The sequence below is a fragment of the Mustela lutreola genome, chromosome 16 (genome assembly GCF_030435805.1).
Source record: "Mustela lutreola isolate mMusLut2 chromosome 16, mMusLut2.pri, whole genome shotgun sequence".
Classification (NCBI taxonomy): Eukaryota; Metazoa; Chordata; class Mammalia; order Carnivora; family Mustelidae; genus Mustela; species Mustela lutreola.
This window is the reverse complement of record NC_081305.1, coordinates 27,207,669-27,226,332: the sequence shown is the minus strand read 5'-3', so window position 1 is coordinate 27,226,332 and position 18,664 is coordinate 27,207,669. Positions and strand designations below refer to the sequence as shown.

Sequence of the window (18,664 nt, the reverse complement as noted above, 5' to 3'; positions counted from 1 at the left end):
GGCGGGCTTTTGCACTCGCCCCGGCTCCTTGTGGCTATAAAGCCGGCCCTCGGCGGTGCGTTTCACCACGCTTCTGCCAAGTGCCTGGTTTTTGTTGTGCTACTGTCTACGGAGTCCAGTTGTCGGTTATTAACGCTATGGATCCCAACTGCTCCTGCGGTACAGGTAAGGGAATTCAGAGTCGTAGGTCTCGGTTCCTCGGGGATGGGGATGTTTGTGGGTAAGGACACTCACCGAGACCTCTTGCATTCCGGCTGTGGAGTCCACGCATGGTTCTCACTGCCCTTTTATTTTTTATTTATTTACTTTTTTTTTTCAGGTGGTTCCTGCACGTGCGCTGGCTCCTGCAAATGCAAAGAATGCAAATGCAGTTCCTGCAAAAAGAGTGAGTGGAATCTTTGGGACCACACTCTTACGCATCCCTACTCTTTATTCCCTGAGGGGAGTTTCAACTGGATCGTTGATAACCTTTTCCTTGGGAGGGGAGGTGCTGCTTCCACGGTGCTCCCACTGTTTAATCTCTGCCATCTTCCTTTCTCCAGGCTGTTGCTCCTGTTGCCCGGTGGGCTGTGCCAAGTGCGCCCAGGGCTGCATTTGCAAAGGGGCGTCGGACAAGTGCAGTTGCTGTGCCTGATCCTAGGGAGCCTGTTTCCGATGTAAATAGAGCGACGTGTGCAGACCTACAGTGTTTCTTGGTGCTTTTTGTTTTGGATACAACCCTGACCAGTTTGCTACATTCCTTGTTGTTTATCCTTATAAAATACGTGAATTACATAATAAAAGCTGTGGACTTAATATTCTCATTTTGTTTTTCCTTTGCGTGCCCACGAGGGTTGGGGTAGGGAATTCCACCAGAATTGCAGAAACCTGTTTCTGGACACAGATGTTAATTCCTTAAGACTGAATGCTTTAAGGCAAAGCCAGTGAGTTCAGGGACCTTCATCTTCGGTAAAATGAAAAGGCATCATTCCAGAGGATATAAAGGCCTGGGAGCCCTGTGTTCTCATGCCAATTTTGTTTTTAAGTAATCACCTATTCCCAGTGTGGGGTTTGAACTCACCGCTCAGAGATCCAGTCACGGCTCTACAAACAGGCAGGTTCCCTATCAATACAGATTTAACGCTCCGGGGTTTCTCTGCCTAACTTCAGTTCCTCATGGAGTCAAGGCTTGAAATTGACAACAGGATGTGTGTTGGGGGAAAAAACCCTCCCCTGTTCTGAATCCTATCTGGGGCTTAAAAAAAAACACCTGTGGGAAAGTCGCGTTTCTTACTTTCTATCCATCCCAAATTAAACCTTGGTTTAATATACATAAGGGTGCCTGGGTGGCTCCGGTAAGTAGCTGCCTTAGACTCCGGTGGTGATTCCAGGGTCCTGGGGATTCAGCCTTCCATCAGGCTCTCTGCTTCTCCCTCTCTCTCTGCCTGCTTGTGTGAGCTCTCTGTAAAAATATTTATAGAGGGTCGTCTGGGTGGGTCAGTGGATTAAGCCTCTGCCTTGGCTCAGGTCATGATCCCAGGGTCCTGGGATCAAGCCTGGCAGCCGGCTCTCCGCTCAGCAGGGAGCCTGCTTCTCCCTCTGCCTGCCTCTCTGGCTGCTTGTGATCTCTGCCTGTCAAATTTAAAAAATATTTATAGAAAAAAAATACAGACTTTATGAAAATGCCATAAAAGAACAATATAAAGCCCATGTTTTTAGGTTGAGCACACATGATTTCAATGAATATGGGAAGAACAGAGTTAGTTTTTATAATGCTCCACATACATATATATGTACACAGAAGATGTCCACTGAGCACTAGAGAGAATTCACAAATGCCCCAGTGCCATGGACCACATACCTTGAAGACCACTGTCCTGGCTATCCCTCCCCACGGGGAACTTGCCTCCTCTCTGCCATTGTGCCACTGAGGGAACACCCTGTAACCCTGAGAGCTCCCTGCTGTGGCTTGGCTCTGAATCTTTGGAAGTTCCTCCCTAGGTCAGGCTGGAATCTGTCCCTTCAGAATCCAGTTGTCCTTGGCAACTTGAAACCAACAGAGTGACTAGAGAACTGGAGGGAAGTGACCAGCCATTTCCCAGCAGGAGGGAGGGTACCTGGGAACTGGTTCCAGATGGAGGAGTTTGCCTGTGAACAGTGTTGGCTGATTTTTGCGCTTTGGAGGGCGTGGTGGTGTTTATTAGGCGGGAGTGAGGCCCACAGTGACTTGTAATTAATGACAACGGTTAGTCCCCCTGGCTATTTGTGGAGGGAATTGCTTCTTGATGTTGGATCACAGGGAAAAGGGAGTCATGTCCGGAGTTGGGCCCCTGCTTGCCGGCAGGTGCCTGGTGTGAAAGGGGGATTTCAGAAGGCAGTGTGTGTCCAGGGCATGGGCTTTGGTGTTAGGCAGTCTGGGTTCACAGCCTACTTTGCCACAGGGGGCCTGGACCAGCTGCTCAACCTCACTGAGCCTCCATTTCTTCCTTTGTAGAAAGGAGATTCTGTCTCTGTGTGGGCATTAAATGACAGCTTCCTGGCTCCTGGCTATGGCTTAATAAACAGTGGTCAGTATGTCCACACCGACATTTGTGGAGAGGGTATCCTGTTGGATCCCAAAAAGCTCTTGGGGAAAGGGTCATTAGTTAGGAAGCATTACTCTGGGTTGGAGGTTAAGGATGGGATTGGAAATCTGCTGACCCAGTGCTGGGGGAGGGGAGGTACCTCCTACGCGATGTCCCCAGGGACAAGATGCAGCCATAGCGTTTGGACAGACATGAAAGTCTTTACCATCCTTCACGTCCTCTGGTCTGTAGGAATCAGTGAGAGAGTGAACATGCAGGGGCTGGAGTAATTGTGCTGTCCTCTGAAAGGTTAAGCAAACTGCCCAGGGTCACACAGCCCCTAATTAGGGGTCTCCGGTCCATCGCTGCCTGATGATGATTCACTAGGTGCTTGTATCGCTTCTCACTAGTCAAAGCTGGAAGAGCCTTTGGGGATGGACCAGTTGCTCCCCAGCTTGAAACATGGGAAACCAAAGCCCAGAGCGGTCACAGAGCTATGCAGAGGGTCTGACTGTCAGCTCAGGGCTCTCCTCACGCTGCCTCTGTGCCAGGCGTCCAGTGTCTCACCTTTCCCATGAAGTCATGGTGCCGGGCGCTAGTGGGAGGCCATGATGCTGCAGTAAGCCCACCTGAGTGCCACTCCCCCCAGTGTCACAGCTGCTTGACATAAATCTCTCTGGCATACAGCTTCCTCTACTCTAAAAAGGGCAAAAAAAAAAAAAAAAAAAAAAAGGCATATGACTCAAATGATTGAATTAATACATATAAAGAACTTAGAACAGTGTATGGCATGTGATGAGTGGTCTATTAATATTCACTGTTACTTTATTATTATTATATGTACATAGCATAAGGCATATTTGTTTATTTCCAGACAAACACCTGGGCCTGAGGTGCTAGGTATGACTTTATTATTATGATGCATAGCATAGGACAAATAAGCTCAGGCTGGTATGCGCGGTTATGTTTCCTGTGTGGTCTTTATCAGCCACATAAGAATATGACCTATGGGCCAGAGAGCATCATTCAATCTCCTCCACACAACTGTGATCCGCATGGTGGGTATAAAGCCATGAGAAAGATGTTCTGTGCCTTATATCAGATACCAAAAGACACCTGCTCATTTTGTTACCAATTACACCATATTTTATTAAACATTGTACTTTGAAATCATTCCTGTTTTAATTTACATGAAAAGGAAACTGTTTATCCTTAACTGAAAATGAGAATCAGTCTTATTCCAGACATAGAAAATAGCAAGAAAAGCATAGTTAGTATATAAGAATATAATATATAACTATATATATTTCACTAATCAGTCACCTTTTTTTTTTGCTACCCATGGTTAATGTGGCAGCATTTTTTTTTTTTAAGATTATGTTTATTTATTTGTCGGACCGAGAGCACAAGCAGAGGGAGAAGCAGGCAGAGGGTGAAGCAGGCTCCCTGCTGAGCCGGGACCTTAACATGGGACTCGATGCGAGGACCTTGGGATCATGACCTGAGCCGAAGGCAGACCCTTAACCAACTGAGCCACCTAGGAGTCCCAATGTGGCAGCCTAACTCTTAATGAAAAGGTTCCAAGCAGTAGGCAAGTGTAGCCATTCCCACGTTACAGTCAGCTTTATCATAGACCTTCTCTTTCCCTTAGAAAGCTGACTGGATTCATCAGAGTACAACTTCCTAGCTGTGGGACCTGGGCCAAGTAACTTAGACTTCTGTATTGTAGTTATCCATTAAGAAAAAGTGCTTAGGAGTAATAGTAATTCCCTTTTGGGGTCTTTGTGAGGGTACACAAATCAAAAGTGAATATAACATGGCCTGACACATACAAAATGATATTTAAAGTCTCAGATGTTGAAACGGAAATAACTACTTTTTTTACTTTTTTATTCAGAGACCGGTCTCCCTATCACCATCTCACCCTCTGGAAATCGCTGGGACTGGGGTGTCCCAGCAGGTGTGGGGAGCACTAGTTGTAATGCCAAGAAGACCCTGCATGATCGCGCCCCTATATCCGTTTGGGCGAGCAGAATGGAGAGAGGCAGCGGTCTGGGACGGTCCGCCACACAGTGCACAGCAAAAAAACGGCCTGAAACCCCAACCCCACCTGGGGCCACGGGGACGACAGGTCAAGGGAAGCAAAGGTCACATTCAATGCCTATCCTCTGCACACAACTCTCTCAGATCGCTCTGCACACGCCCTCCCCACACTGGGAGAGTCCAGGGTTGCACACGGGCTCCAGGAAAGGGCGACCCCGGGGACGCCTGCACCGGGTATAGGGGTGGGGAAGGCGGTCCGGACCCAGGCGCCGGGTTCCCAGAACACGCGGTAACAGGGTCGGTTACCGACCTCGGGGAGACCCACAGGGGCGGGCAGGGTGACTGAGACACGGCATGCCAACCCGCGCGCATCCCCTCCGCACCGTGCGCAGCGAGCCCAACCGATCCCCCCCCCACACCCCTCCCCCGAGACTCGTGCGCCCGGCCCGGCCAAGTGCACACAGCACCGCCAAGGCCAAGGCGGGAGGTGCGCTCCCGGCGGGGCGGGTGCAAGGGCAGGGGCGGAGCCTTTGCGCCCGGGCCACCGGCTCCGCCTATAAAGTCAGCCCGCGGAGGCGGGTCGTTAAAGTTCTTAATAGATTGCACTTGTGGTGTTTGGTGTCGTCTGTTCGGGTTGCTCTTTCTATTCAATTGGAAATGGATCCCAACTGTTCCTGCTCTAGCGGTAAGAGACCACGTATTTGGAGTCTTAGAGAGGATGTTTCGTAGGTTACTGTAGTGTGTTCTTGGAGTCAGAAGGGCGGGTTTTGGGGGTTGGAGCTGAAGTAGACTTTTAAGAGTCAGCACGTGTTGCAGGTTGTTTTTTGCAACACGTATGTCCGAGTTTTCCTCATTTCTTCGGCTTAGAGTGGAGGGTGTTTGTGGTTACGTTGAGGTTTGTTGTGGGCCGGGGCTGCTGGTTGGGGACCGCTGTTCAGGCTTTGGGGGGTGCCAGGAGGTGATGGCAGGCGGGGACTCTGTTTGGCTTACGTTGGTCCTGGAGTTTGGGATCCTCTTTGTGGAGTCAAGATTTGGAAGTGACCTGCGTTTTCCAACAGTAGAGGAAAGTGGGGTGTTTCTTAATGGTACTCGGTGGGTCAAGAAAGGAGCTCCCAGGGCTGGGCAATAGCCGGCGGCACAGGGAGGTTTGGTTGACCGAGTGCTGGGGCTCCTACATCATCCTTGCTCACTACTGTTTATTTTCTTGGCAGGTGGCTCCTGCACGTGCGCTGGCTCCTGCAAATGCAAGGAGTGCAAATGTACTTCCTGCAAGAAGAGTGAGTGGAGTAGGCTCTTCCGTGGGCATCAGGGTCTGGGCTTGGGGTGGGTGTGTTGGGGAAGCCCAGAGCTGAGCAGGCAGGAGCAGGCCAGTGACTCAGTCTCTGCGCAGCCCCCACCTTGAGTCCCTGACTCCGAATTGGAGCTGAAAGGGCATGTAGAGGGGTGAGTTCCAACCTCAGTCTAGAACAGGAAGACTGAGGCTCTGAGAGGTCAGCAGATAGTGTCCGGGAAGGAGGCAGAACTACAGTCTACGTTCTGCCTCCTGCTGTAGCTTTCCAAACTCTCCAGTGTCCTGAACACTTGGTATACATGAGCTTGGTGGCCACGTGTAGTTTGGCTGATGTGGTGCAGCTCATTTCTGTGGGGACAGCCGGGAGCTGCTAGGCAGGGGGCTCCCCCTCGCTGATTTCAAGGATTTCTATCTGGAAGGCAGCGGATCAGCCTGTCTTGTCTCTGGGCCCCTGTCACTGTATCTCCAGACATTCTGCCCTGTCTTGGAATCAGATGGGGGCAGGACAGTCTCTTCTAGAGTGTAGGACACTCTACATGTAGCATGTCGTTCTCAAGTCAGGGTCCTCTGGGGCTGGGGGCAGGGCCTGTGCCAAGCCTGCTCTTAAGATGGGGTTCTCTGATGCTTTGGCTCTTGTCACCTAGGCTGCTGTTCCTGCTGCCCAGTGGGCTGTGCCAAGTGTGCCCAGGGCTGCGTATGCAAAGGGGCGTCGGACAAGTGCAGCTGCTGTGCCTGATCTTGGGGAGCCCGTTCCCGATGTAAATAGATCCACATGTACAACTCCACAGTAAAGACTTAATTTTTCATACTACTTGACCCATTTGCTACATTCCTGTTTTTATGAAATATGAGTTACAATAAAAATTTAAACTTACTCTGGCTGTTTTCTTTTGTGCTCTTCTGAGATCGGGGATTGCAATCCCATCGTGGTTGGGGTGGGGTGGGGAGTTAGACCTGGAACAGAGACCTGGGTTCTGGACCCAAGAATTGGTCCGTAACAACTTCCCTTACGCAAGTTGATGATCTCCCGTCAGTTTTTCGACAGAAGGTGAAATTTAAACGGGGTTTGCAATGTGTCTGCTAGGTTGACCTAAGGGTATGGGGTGGGTTCATTTTCCTTCTTGAAAGAGTTAATCTTAAGAACTTTTTTTTTTTTTTTTTTTTTAAGATTTTATTTGTCAGAGGAGCAAGAGTACGCACAGGGAGAGTGGCAGGCAGAGAGAGAAGCAGGCTCCCCGCCAAGCAAGGAGCCCAATGTGGGACTCAATCCTGGGACGCTGGGACCATGACCTGAGCTGAAGGCAGCTGCTGAACCAACAGAGCCACCCAGGCATCCCAAAGAACTTAAGTTTTATTTCATTCTTGGAATTCTGTCAAACTTAGGTTCTCAGCAATGTTGGCTTTCAAAAACACTCAGGCATGTGGCTGGCTCAGTCGGAGTTTGCAATTCTCGATCTCAGTTGATGTATGTTCAAGCCTCCATGTGTGTAGAAGTTACTTCAAAACTTAAGTACTCGGGATGCAGCCCAATTACCCACTTGATAAGGCTTTTCCTCACCAGGTTTCTAAAACACTTCAGGGACCAATTTTTTTTTTTTTTCTTAAAGATTTTATTTGACAGATCACAGGTAGGCAGAGGGGAGGAAGCAGGCTCCTTGCGGAGCAGAGAGCCGGTTGTGGGGCTTGATCCCTGGACCCTGGGATCATGACCCGAGCTGAAGTCAGAGGCTTTAACCCACTGAGGCACCTAGGTGCCCCCCAATTTTTATTTTCTAACACAAGATTTAAGCTTTGGAAAAAATTTGTAACAGGCACATTGCAAACCCCATTTTTTAAAATTTCAATAAGCATATGAGGAACAGTAACTGAGAAATTGTAAAGTACACATTCATTCATTGAAAGTGTGCATGGAACAATAGAAACAATTCACGAGGTTTGTCTCATGACCATCTTGAGTAGCTCCGTCTGCCACACGGGCTCCATTGGTTTGGGCTGGTGTCCCAACCATTTCCCAGTGAGAGGTAGGGTACCTGAGAACTGGTTCCAGATGGAGTTCACTGCTGCTTGGGAACGGTGCTGGCTGATACCACTGTGCAGGTTGCATTTATTAGGAGTGAGGCCCACAGTGACTTGTAATTAACACCGCTGATTGGTTCCCCTGGCTGTTTTTGGAGGAATTGCTACTTGACCTTGGATCAAAGGGAAGAGGGAGTCATGTGGCCCTGAGTCAGGCTGCTGCTTGCCCGCAGGTGCTTGGTGTGAAAGGGTGATTTCGGAAGGCAGTGTGTGTCCCCTGCGTGGGCATTGGTGGGTTCACAGCCTACTTTTCCACCTCCCGGCCAACTGACCTAGGCAAGTCATTGGTACTTGCTAAGCCTCCATTTCTTCATGTATAAAAAAGATTATTTTGCAATGTGGGGAATTAAATGAGATAGTGGCCTGGCTTCTACCTAGGGCTTTTAATAAACAGGGCCACTATGGTCACTCCTATATTCACACTGACATTTGTGGAGAGACTGCTAGCTCCCAATAAGCCTCAGGGAAAGGCCCATTGGTTTAGAAGCATTTCTCTGGGCTGGAAGCTAGAGATGGAATTGGAAATTTGCTTACCTGGGGTCCGGGGGAGCATGGATGGCTAGCAAAAAGGCCCTCTGGACAGGAGGCTGCCACAGCATTTGGATAGACCAAGGGTCTTTCCATCGTTTATGTCATTTCACCTGTACAGGAACCAGTGAGAGAGTGAATGTGCAGGGGCTGAAGTGATTGTGCCAATTTCCAGAGAGGTTAAGCCACCAGCCCAAAGTCACACAGCTCCCAGTCAGAGTCGTGACCCAACTGGCTGGTCAGGATGCTAGTGGGTGCTAAATTCTGCCTGTCATTTTCCAGAGCTGGAGGGTCCTTTGAGATAGTCTAGTTGTGCCCTATCTTGAGACGTGGGAAACCGAAGCCCAGAGAGGTTAGAGAGCTATGTAGAAGTTCTTCCCACACTGCCTCTGTGCCAGGTGTCCAGAGTCCTCACCTTTCACACGTACGGGGTGGTGGGTGAGGCCATGATGCTGCAGTCAGCCCACGGGAGTGCCAGTCCCACCCATGTCACAGCTGTGTGACATGAACCTCTTTGTGGCTCAGTCTCCCGCTCTCTATAAAGGGGAAAAAAATAGGGTGTGGCTCTTAGAAGGAAATGATGCAAAGATTAAATTCATTAATCTTAGAAGTAATGCAAAGAAATTAGAATGATGCCATACAAAATACAAATCAAAACCACAATGAGATACTACCTCACACCAGTCAGAATGGCTAAAATCAACAAGTCAGGAAATGACAGATGCTGGCGAGGATGCAGAGAAAGGGGAACCCTCCTACACTGTTGGTGGGAATGCAAGCTGGTGCAACCACTCCAGAAAACAGCATGGAGGTTCCTCAAAATGTTGAAAATAGAACTGCCCTATGACCCAGCAATTGCACTACTGGGTATTTACCCTAAAGATACAAACGTCGTGATCCGAAGGGGCACGTGCATCCGAACGTTTATAGCAGCAATGTCCACAATAGCCAAATTATGGAAAGAACCTAGATGTCCATCAACAGATGAATGGCTAAAGAAGATGTGGTATATATACACAATGGAATACTATGCAGCCATCAAAAGAAATGAAATCTTGCCATTTGCGACATGGATGGAACTAGAGTGTATCATGCTTAGCGAAATAAGTCAAGCGGAGAAAGACAACTATCATGTGATCTCCCTGATACGAGGAAGTGGTGATGCAACATGGGGGCTTAAGTGGGTAGAAGAATAAATGAAACAAGATGGGATTGGGAGGGAGACAAACCATAAGTGACTCTTAATCTCACAAAACAAACTGAGGATTGCGGGGGGGGGGGGGGTTGGGAGAAGGGGGGTGAGGTTATGGGCATTGGGGAGGGTATGTGCTTTGGTGAGTGCTGTGAAGTGTGTAAACCTGGCAATTCACAGACCTGTACCCCTGGGGATAAAAATATATGTTTATAAAAAATTTAAAAAAAAAAGAATGATGCCATACACATACACAGTAAGTAATCCACATTAGCTATTATTTTATTAATAGCGTTCATAGCTTTGGAGATGTTTTCTATTTCCAGATAAAAAAGGCCAGACTTGTGGGCTTAGCTGCATGTCCTGTACTGTCCTTATCCACCCAAAGAATATGCGACCAGCTGCCCAGAGAAAGTTACCCTCTCCTCCCACAAAAGAAGGAACTGCACTAGGGATATAAAGCCAAAAGCCAGATGGCCTATGTCCTCATAATAGACACAGAAGGACGCCTGCCATTTCTGCAGTCCTTTGCACCAGTAATTTACTTAACATTTTCTTTTGAACAATTCATATTTCCTGAAATATATTTATATGAAAAGCAAACTCTTTGCCACTCCTGAAAATGAGAATGAGTTTACTTCTAGACAAAGAGGTGTGTGTGTGTGTGTGTATGTAAATTCCTTCTGTTATCACTTTGTCACTCCCAGGATTGAGCATCGGACAGCAGAGAGGTGCTGAAGACGTACCTCTGGGGTGAAGGGAAGCTTTGTCATCTACTTTTTTTTTTTTTTAAGATTTTATTTATTTAGTAGTAATAAAATAATTTATTTTATTTATTAAGTAGGCAGAGAGGCAGGCAGAGAGAGAGAGAGGAGGAAGTGGGCTCCCTGCCTAGCAGAGAGCCCCATTCGGGGCTCAATCCCAGAATCTTGGGATCATGACCTGAGCCAAAGGCAGAGGCTTAACCCACTGAGCCACCCAGGTGCCCTATCATCTACTTTCTTTCCCTCCAGGAGTGGCTGGAAGCAGATCCAGGACTCCACCTCCCAGCACTGTGACCCTGGGTTAGCTACCTTAAAATTCTTGCACTGTGTGCATTTCTGCCTTTGGGAAACTGGCTCATAACTAATGTCCCCTTTAGGATCGATGTTGGGGTTCAAAATGCGGAGTGATAAGCAACACCCAGAACAGACTACACACTATGTAGTTCTCAGGAATACTGAAAGGGACAGAACCACCTTGCTTTGTTATTTGAAGCCAGGTCCGCCTGTCATCTAAAAGGATCCCTTCTGGGGGTGTGGTGAAGGGGGTGGGTAGCATCCTATACTTTGGGAACCTCCACCCTGAGTGGGGTGACTGGACAGGGCTGAGGAGAGCCCCTAGAAAGTTTCCGCAGAGGAGCGCCAGGACAAACGTGCCCATGCATCCCTTCTGTCTTAGGGGGTGGGGGGCCGGGGGAGGAGGAAAGGAAGGGAGCCAGAAGCCTGAGCTCACCACCTTGCTGTCTACAAGAGCCATGGCGGAGGGCCCAAGATGGGGTTAGGGGAGGGGGCCAGTGGAGATCACTAAATGCTATGTAATTCTTGGAATGTTGAAAGGGAAATAACCACTTTTTTTTTTTTTTCTTTATTTAAAGCCAGGTCTCCTATCACCTAAAAGGATACCTCCTTTGTGGGTACCTCACCCTCTGGAAACCGCCGGGACTGGGGTGCCCCAGCAGGTGTGGGGAGCACTAGTTGTAAAGCCAAGAAGACCCTGCACGATCACGCCCTTATATCCGTTTGGGTGTGCAAAATGGAGAGAGGCAGTGGTCTGCGTCGGCCACACAGTGTACAGCAGAAAATGGCCTGAAAGCCCAGCCCCACCTGGAGACATGGGGAAGAAAGGCCAAGGGACACAAAGGTTACATCCATCTCCTGTCCTCTGCACACAACTCTCTCGGATCGCTCTGCACAACCACTCGCCCCACTGGGAGAGGCCAGGGTTGCACACGGGCTCCAGGAAAGGACGACCCCGGGGACGCCTGCACCGGGTACGGGGGGTGGGAAGGCCGTCCGGACCCAGGCGCCGGGGTCCAGGAACACGCGGGAACAGGGGCGGCTACCGACCTCGGGAAGACCCGGGGCGAGCTGGGAAGCTGAGACACCTCGTGCCCCCGGCGCGGTGCGTAGCGAGCCCTACTGCCCTCCAGGGACTCGTGCGCCCGGCCCCGCCAGGTGCACACAGCGCTGCCAAGGCCGAGGCGGGTGCAAGGGCAGGGGCGGGGCCTTTGCGCCGGGGCCACCCGCTCCGCCTATAAAGTCAGCCCGCTGCGGCGTGGTTTTATCGCGCTTTAACCCGCAGCGCTGTGTTTATTGCGTTGTTTGTTTTGAATTTCCGTCCTCGGGGTGGTCCGAAATGGACCCCAATTGCTCTTGCTCCACAGGTAAGGGATCCCGTATTCTGAGTCTTAGGGATACGCTTTCCAGGCGTGGGTCGAGGGGTGTCTCTGGTGTGAGAAGAGCCGGTGTTTGGGGCTGGAACTGAAGTAGATACCTCGAGTCAGCACGTGGTGTGGGTTCACGCCAGCCTCTGGAGAGTACGGCAGTTCTCTTGGGTTTTGGGTTTCAGTTGAGGGTATTTATGGTCGTGTCGAGGTTCCCCTGTTGGTTAGGGAATCTGTCCTCGGACCCGGGGCGCTGTTCTAGCCACGGGGGTGCCAGGACGTGGTGGTAAGTGGGGACTCTCCTTACATGGGCTGATTCTGGAGCTTGGGATCCTCCTTGTGGAGGCACATCTGGGACGGACCTACTTTCCCCAGCAGCAGAAGTGGAGTTTCTCTTAATTCGCTGTGGACAAGAAAGGACCTCCCAGGGCTGGGCACTGGCAGGATGCCTCGGGGACCCTTCGTTGCCTTATTTTTGGGGCTCCCACATCACCCTTGCTCACTGCTCTCTTAACTTTTCCTGGCAGGTGGTTCCTGCACGTGCGCCGGCTCCTGCAAATGCAAGGAGTGCAAATGCGTTTCTTGCAAGAAGAGTGAGTGGAGTGGGGTCTTCTGTGGAGATGGGGAGTGGGGCTGGGCTGGTTGTGGGGAGGGGGAAACCCGGCGCTCAGCAGGCAGGAACAGGTCAGTGACCCAGCCTCTGTGCAGCCCTTGTTCTGAGCCCTTGATTCAGAAATGCAGCTGAAAGGCTATGTAGATAGTTGAGTTTCAGTTTTCTCTGGAACGCTAAGACGGAGGCTCAGAGAGGTCAGTAAGCAGTGTCAAGGAAGGAGCCGGAGCTACAGTCCAGGTGTTCCGTCTCCTGCAGCCTTGGAACTCTCCAGTCTCCTGAACACTTGGTGTACGTTAACTTGATGACCAGTGTGGTTTGCCTGACATGGTGCAGCCCTTTCTTGTGGGGACAGTCCAGAGCTGCGAGGCAGAGGGCTCGCCCTCGCTGGTCTTGAGGACTTCATTAAGATACATGGTTCTGGAAGGGAAGGGACCAGCCTGCATTGTTTTTTGGACACCCTGTCACTGTGTTTCCAGGCATTCTGCCCTGTCTGGGAATCAGATGGGGGCAGGGAGATGGCTTCCTAGTGCCTAGGATCTAGTCTAGGGAGAGCATGTCTTTATCAAGTCAGGGTCCTTGGGCTGGGGCCAGGGCCGGTGCCGGTCCTGTTCTTAGGAAGGGGGGTGGGGTCTCTGATCCTCTGTCCTTTGTCCCCTAGGTTGCTGCTCCTGCTGCCCTGCGGGTTGTGCCAAATGTGCCCAGGGCTGCATCTGCAAGGAGGCGTCGGACAAGTGCAGCTGCTGTGCCTGATCCCGGGGAGCCCGTTCTGATGTAAATAGAACCACATGTACAAACCTCTAGTTTTTTATGTGTTCATACTACCTGACCCAGTTGCTACATTCCCGTTTTTGTAAACTCTTTGAATGAGAGTAAATTCATCTAGATTGTTCTGACTCCAGGTGTCTGGTGATATAATGGGAAGATGGGACTTGGTTCTAATTGGGCTGTAGGGGAAACTGGCTTGGTGGGGGGTGATATTAGCAGAGTCCAGGGTTCTTGTGGTCTGGCCTGGTTCACCTCCTTGAGCTCTTGGGGTTTTATTTGGTTTGGTGGGGTTTTTTTTGACTACTCTTGGCTTGGCTGTGACATGGTTTCCTCGGTCACCTAGAGAGTCCCTGCCCTGTGTCACTGCTTATATTCACTCAGTAGACACCTATGGTGTGTCTACTGGATACATAGCATCATCTACTGTATACATAGGCATTGGGGCTTTCAGTGTTGAGGTAACAGGGTGCTACCAGACTATTGGGGCCTGGTTGGGGAGAGGTCATTACTGAATGGAAAAACGACAGCGGTTGTGACAGAATGCTATTGGGTGAGTCCAAGTAAGGAGACCTCACACAGACAGCTGCATTCCTGTCAGTGGGGACAACTGGAAAGACTGTGATGGGGACAGGGGTGGGCTAGCTCATCTGGGCAAGCGTGTGAGGGGATGTGCTGAGTTGACCTCTGAGAGAAGAGAGCAGAGTCCCTTGTGTCTCCTCTGCTTGACTTGTAACCTGTTTGCTCTGTGAATCCCTTGAAGAGGTCTAGAGTGCTGCACCATGGTCCCATTTCCCCCTTCCCAGCCCCCATTCCAATTTCTTAGGCGTAAGATGGAATGGGGAACCCGGGTTTTAGGGTTGTGATCCCACTGACCACATGGAGCCTTTCAGTGACATGAACTGAGTCTCTGCCAGGGAATGTTTCCATCCTGGTTGGAATTTGAAGCCAATTCCCCAACATAAATGTGGAGGAAACTTGGTGAAGACTGCAGGGGGTGGTCACCATGGAGACCATATAGGCTTAAAGGGCAGCCAGGCTCACTCTACAGAAACATCCAGTTTGGCTGGGCTGGTGTCCCTGGCCCAAACCTTAAGGGCTCTTGGGCGGGGGTGCGGGATGCTGTTGGCCCTGCTTGTTTTGGAAGTCCTGGTGCCACTGTTAACAAACGTACCTGGAGATTTCACAGCTCTACCTTGGAGACTAGGAGCTGCCAGTCCTCTCTGTGGAAGGGTACAACATGTTTCCATTTGGCCTGACAAACATTGTGATCCATTTTTCAAGTCATGTGTCAAGTGGCATCTTGCTTCAGCCCCAAGGGCCATCTCCCCAAGGGGTGGTGGGGTGTCACCATTACGGCATCAGATTAGTTTATATGGCTGCGTCAGACAGCCTCATTGAATTCCAGAAGTTAGTATCTTGAGCTGGGAAAGCAGTTGTGCGTGGCTGCGCTGGGGCCAGCCTGCCTAGTAGGACCGAAGCTCCCGTATTTGGGTGACTTGTGTGGCCTCTTGGTGCCTCCTACTTCTCATCTGTAAAGTGGGGGACAGTTACAGCCTCTACCCAGAGGGTTGTGAGGTTCAATGTGGCTATCATCGTCCCTGTTCAAAATAAGGGCTCTGGAAGTGGCCTTCCCTCTAGGGCCAGGCATGGTATCTGACATTCAGTAGGTGATCCATGAGTGTTGAGTTCAGAGAGCACTTACAGGACTCCTACTGTAGGAAAACCATAATGTTGGGCACAGAAGGAAGAGAATATGTAAGATCTAATCCATTTGCTGGAGGAGCACTTAAGTCCCTGTTGAAATCCGGGAGCATTTAGTATTTCAGGATGCCGGTGCTGAGCTGTGGAGGGTGTGACTCAGTCTGATCAGGACGTGGAGAGAAAACCCTATTCACTTCATTCACATGGCCACGTTTTGGCCAGAACTAATTGGAGAACTAGATAAATAGAGGGATCACTCTTTCAGGGGAGAGGGAGGAAGCTGGTATCACATGCCTGACCAGTGCAGATACTTAGTATTGGATGAAGCGATCAAAACTCTTTGCAGAGAAGTAGAAATTCAAGGTGCAGGTGGCAGGAACAAAGGAATTGGAGCTCATGCTGTAACTGGTTCAATGTCAAGGGAACAAAGAATCCACCCAAATGGTGGCCTTGAGGATAATTTGACCAAGCTACAGATGTCCCCCCCCCATAAGATTTTACTTATTATAGGGAGGGAGAGAAGCCCAAGCAGACTCCCCACTTAGGGTGGAGCCTGATGCAGGGCTCGATCTCACCACCCTGAGATCATGATCTAAGCCAAAATCAAAAGAGTGGGAGGCTTAACTGACTGAGCCACCCAGGAGCCAGTAGAGTACTGGTTTTCTATGAGGACTGCTGTTCATTTCAGTCTTCTAGGGACCAGAGAGCTGAACAGCTGCTGGGAAGAGTCTCAGGGACACCTCCCTTTCCTTTAAATTCTGAAAGTGAACCCTTCAAGGGCACTACCAGAAATGGACTCCAGCCGAAATTAGGCAAAAAAAAAAAAAAAAAATCCATTGAAAGGGCAAAGGGAACTGTGGGACTGATCAGAAGGATGGAGAGCTAGGCCCAGAAAACAAGAGCCATGGTACTAGGGGTAGGCAAACAGCAGGGCCAGTCCCAGGAGCAGCCTGGCTGGGCCACCACAGTGGGCACAACTGTCATCACAGCTTCTGTAACCCTCGGACACCGCTATTGCTGCCACTGGCTACAGCTCTTGCAACTCAATTCTCGACTGTCCACTAAGCTCTTTGCCTCTTGTCCCAGACCTGAAGATCCTAGCTGGCTAGGGGTGGGGAGGGGGCATATCTGGCCACTTGTGGATTCCCCAGTGGGAGGCAGGATCCTGCAGACACCCCAGAATGACTCTGGGGGTAAGATGCCAGTAAGTTCCAGGCCAGAAACCAGTGAGCCATTCCAGAGAGTTTAATAAGGGGATTTTTGAGTTGGGGGGGGTGGTTGTTGGGAAGCAAAGAGTTGGAAGAATTCAGAGAACGCTGATCCAGAGATATGAAGCAGAGGAGGCATCAGCAGGCCTACACCTGCAGAGGGGAAGGGGCTCTCCCTGGACAGAGCAACTAGCTGCAGCTGGAGGAGAGGGTGACCCAGAAGCAGCTGTGAGCTTCAGGTGGCATCCAGCCTTGCAGGGGAGCCAGGGGAACACTCTTGGTGACCTCTTGCTTTCCCCCACCATATGCTGTTGGGTCCACACCCTTGGCCTGGCTCCTGGAGGGGAGGGTGGACAGTGGATTGGGAAGACACCCAGCACACCCTGCAAATAGGGTGTGCCGCCATCCAGAAGCCATCTGCCCAAGCCGCACCCTGGGAGAATCTCACTAATCCGAGGCTGAATTCAACGCGAGGGGCTGGAGGGAGGAAGGGAGGTGTCAAAGAGGATGGTAGGGGCCCCGAGGTGGGGCACTGGGGGGCCCGCAGAATGAGGCCCCGTGGTGGGGCACTGGGGGGCCCGCAGAATGAGGCCCCGTGGTGGGGCACTGGAGGGCCCGCAGAATGCTGGTTCGCAGGTATGGCCGCGCAAGTCTGCCCAGCTCGGGGGTGGGGGTGGGGGGGGGTGGAGGAGAAAGTGAATCACGCACAGGTGTCCCCAAGCAACTCTCACCTGGCCCCACCTTTGGCATCACAATAGTCACTGAACCACCCTTCCAGAGCATCCCAGAGGCCACTCCTGGCTGGCTAAAGGCCTACACCACCTCCTGCCCTGGAGGCAAAGCCATGAAGTTGATTTCATCCCCCACCTTCTTCCATCACCACACCCAGAACCTCCCCAGCCCCTTCCTTCCCTCCACGCAGGCCTGCCTCCTGCCCTCTGCAGACTGCAATGAGCAGGACGGGGAGGTTGAGCTATGCTGTAAAAACTGGCTTGCTCTCGCCTCACAGCCAGCAGTGGGGACCTCTCCGGAGTCGGAGGCCCTCCCAGGCCTCTGCCCTCACCTGCACGGGCTCAGGGATTCTTGAACCTTTAAGGGAGGAGGCTGAAGTGTTGTCCTCAACAGACTCCGTGGACTGGACCCCAGGGGATTCCAGATCTGGGGCCCCATCACAGGCCACTCTGGTCTGCCTGACACATCATTGCCATTGCGGAGGGTGGGGGTTCGGCCACAAATTGGGGGACCCTGCTCATTCTCTCCAAGATACTTCCTGTGTCCAACCCTCAACTCCCAAGCCATATACCCTCCACCAGGAAGGCATTTAGTGATTCAGAGTCACCCCAGCTGGGAGGCTTCCACAGATCAGCCTTGTTCTTCAGAGAAGGCCACGCGCGCTTCATCCACAAAGTGACTCTGGGTGTGCATTCAGGCTTGCAATGGACACTGGTCAAGTTGGGCTGTCTGGTACAGATCTGACTTTCTTCTGGTGAACCTCCTCTGCCCAGCCCTGGAGAAGAGGGGTTGGAGATTCAGGAATCCAGTCCAAAAACCCAGAAGTTCAGACCCTTGTCCTCCAGGGATCCCCAAGCAATCAGATGTTCCCCCTTTGGAACTCACACATGGGTTAGAATGGGTTCGGAGGGCATTTCTCACAGGCACGTGCCCTGACCAGATTCTTTGGGACCAGAGACCAGGCTGTGGATCCTGTGCTCCAACCCTATGCATGGCATTTCCTTCATTCCTGCTTCTTTCCAAGCCTGGTCCCTATGTGCCCCGCTACCCCAAACTTTTATCATTCCAGTGAATAACACTTAGCTTAATTTTACTAAGGAGTCTGGATGTAGAATTAAAAAAAAAAAAAAAAAAGGGTGGGGAAGGTGTTGGTTGGGCAAGGAGGCTTCCTCTGTGGCATCATAGGAGCACAGTTCCTAAGATTGGCCTGACCAGACCCCCAGGTCCTGAGACTCCAAGGGCAGAACAATTCTGGGAGCCTGATAGCACCTCACAGCATCCTGGCCCACATACCTTCTTGCCTGGGCCTGTGAGACACACCCGTGGGTGAGGTTTTCTTTGGGCAGTAGGCATTTCCTGCCCTTGGGGCCTGCCACTCTCAGGCATGGGAAAATTACTTTCCTGGCAGGGGATCAAAGCTTGTACCAGTCGGATGAGGCTCCTCATGTCCCTATGGGTCACATGGTGCTGGGTCCCCGATACAGATGGAAAAACAAGACAGATCCCCAAGGAAAGCTCCCTTATATGCCCAGTGCTTGGCACGCCTG

The 18,664-nt window shown here is 51.0% G+C and overlaps 3 protein-coding genes across 3 annotated transcripts; all 3 read left to right on the top strand.

The window, feature by feature from the left end:
- The first annotated feature begins 8 nt into the window (after window positions 1-8).
- On the top strand, window positions 9-795 carry LOC131818505 (metallothionein-1E-like). The gene is made up of 3 exons (XM_059153024.1): window positions 9-165; window positions 320-385; window positions 543-795. The coding sequence occupies exons 1-3, from the start codon at window positions 138-140 to the stop codon at window positions 632-634; spliced, it is 186 nt and encodes a 61-aa protein (XP_059009007.1). The 5' UTR covers window positions 9-137; the 3' UTR covers window positions 635-795.
- Window positions 796-5,118: 4,323 nt separating this feature from the next.
- On the top strand, window positions 5,119-6,751 carry LOC131818555 (metallothionein-1). The gene is made up of 3 exons (XM_059153144.1): window positions 5,119-5,271; window positions 5,798-5,863; window positions 6,522-6,751. Exons 1-3 carry the CDS (start codon window positions 5,244-5,246, stop codon window positions 6,611-6,613), a joined length of 186 nt encoding a protein of 61 aa, XP_059009127.1. The 5' UTR covers window positions 5,119-5,243; the 3' UTR covers window positions 6,614-6,751.
- A 5,214-nt stretch (window positions 6,752-11,965) lies between these two features.
- On the top strand, window positions 11,966-13,604 carry LOC131817991 (metallothionein-1-like). The gene is made up of 3 exons (XM_059151974.1): window positions 11,966-12,098; window positions 12,626-12,691; window positions 13,370-13,604. Exons 1-3 carry the CDS (start codon window positions 12,071-12,073, stop codon window positions 13,459-13,461), a joined length of 186 nt encoding a protein of 61 aa, XP_059007957.1. The 5' UTR covers window positions 11,966-12,070; the 3' UTR covers window positions 13,462-13,604.
- Window positions 13,605-18,664: the final 5,060 nt, after the last annotated feature.

What these genes read in the sequence shown, in the direction of transcription:
- LOC131818505 (XM_059153024.1), top strand. Translation starts at nt 138, where the DNA reads ATGGATCCCAACTGCTCCTGCGGTACAG. An exon ending in CAACTGCTCCTGCGGTACAG is followed by an intron (nt 166 to 319) that starts GTAAGGGAATTC and finishes TTTTTTTTTCAG; the next exon opens with GTGGTTCCTGCACGTGCGCT. An exon ending in ATGCAGTTCCTGCAAAAAGA is followed by an intron (nt 386 to 542) that starts GTGAGTGGAATC and finishes TCCTTTCTCCAG; the next exon opens with GCTGTTGCTCCTGTTGCCCG.
- LOC131818555 (XM_059153144.1), top strand. Translation starts at nt 5,244, where the DNA reads ATGGATCCCAACTGTTCCTGCTCTAGCG. An exon ending in CAACTGTTCCTGCTCTAGCG is followed by an intron (nt 5,272 to 5,797) that starts GTAAGAGACCAC and finishes TTTTCTTGGCAG; the next exon opens with GTGGCTCCTGCACGTGCGCT. An exon ending in ATGTACTTCCTGCAAGAAGA is followed by an intron (nt 5,864 to 6,521) that starts GTGAGTGGAGTA and finishes CTTGTCACCTAG; the next exon opens with GCTGCTGTTCCTGCTGCCCA.
- LOC131817991 (XM_059151974.1), top strand. Translation starts at nt 12,071, where the DNA reads ATGGACCCCAATTGCTCTTGCTCCACAG. An exon ending in CAATTGCTCTTGCTCCACAG is followed by an intron (nt 12,099 to 12,625) that starts GTAAGGGATCCC and finishes TTTTCCTGGCAG; the next exon opens with GTGGTTCCTGCACGTGCGCC. An exon ending in ATGCGTTTCTTGCAAGAAGA is followed by an intron (nt 12,692 to 13,369) that starts GTGAGTGGAGTG and finishes TTTGTCCCCTAG; the next exon opens with GTTGCTGCTCCTGCTGCCCT.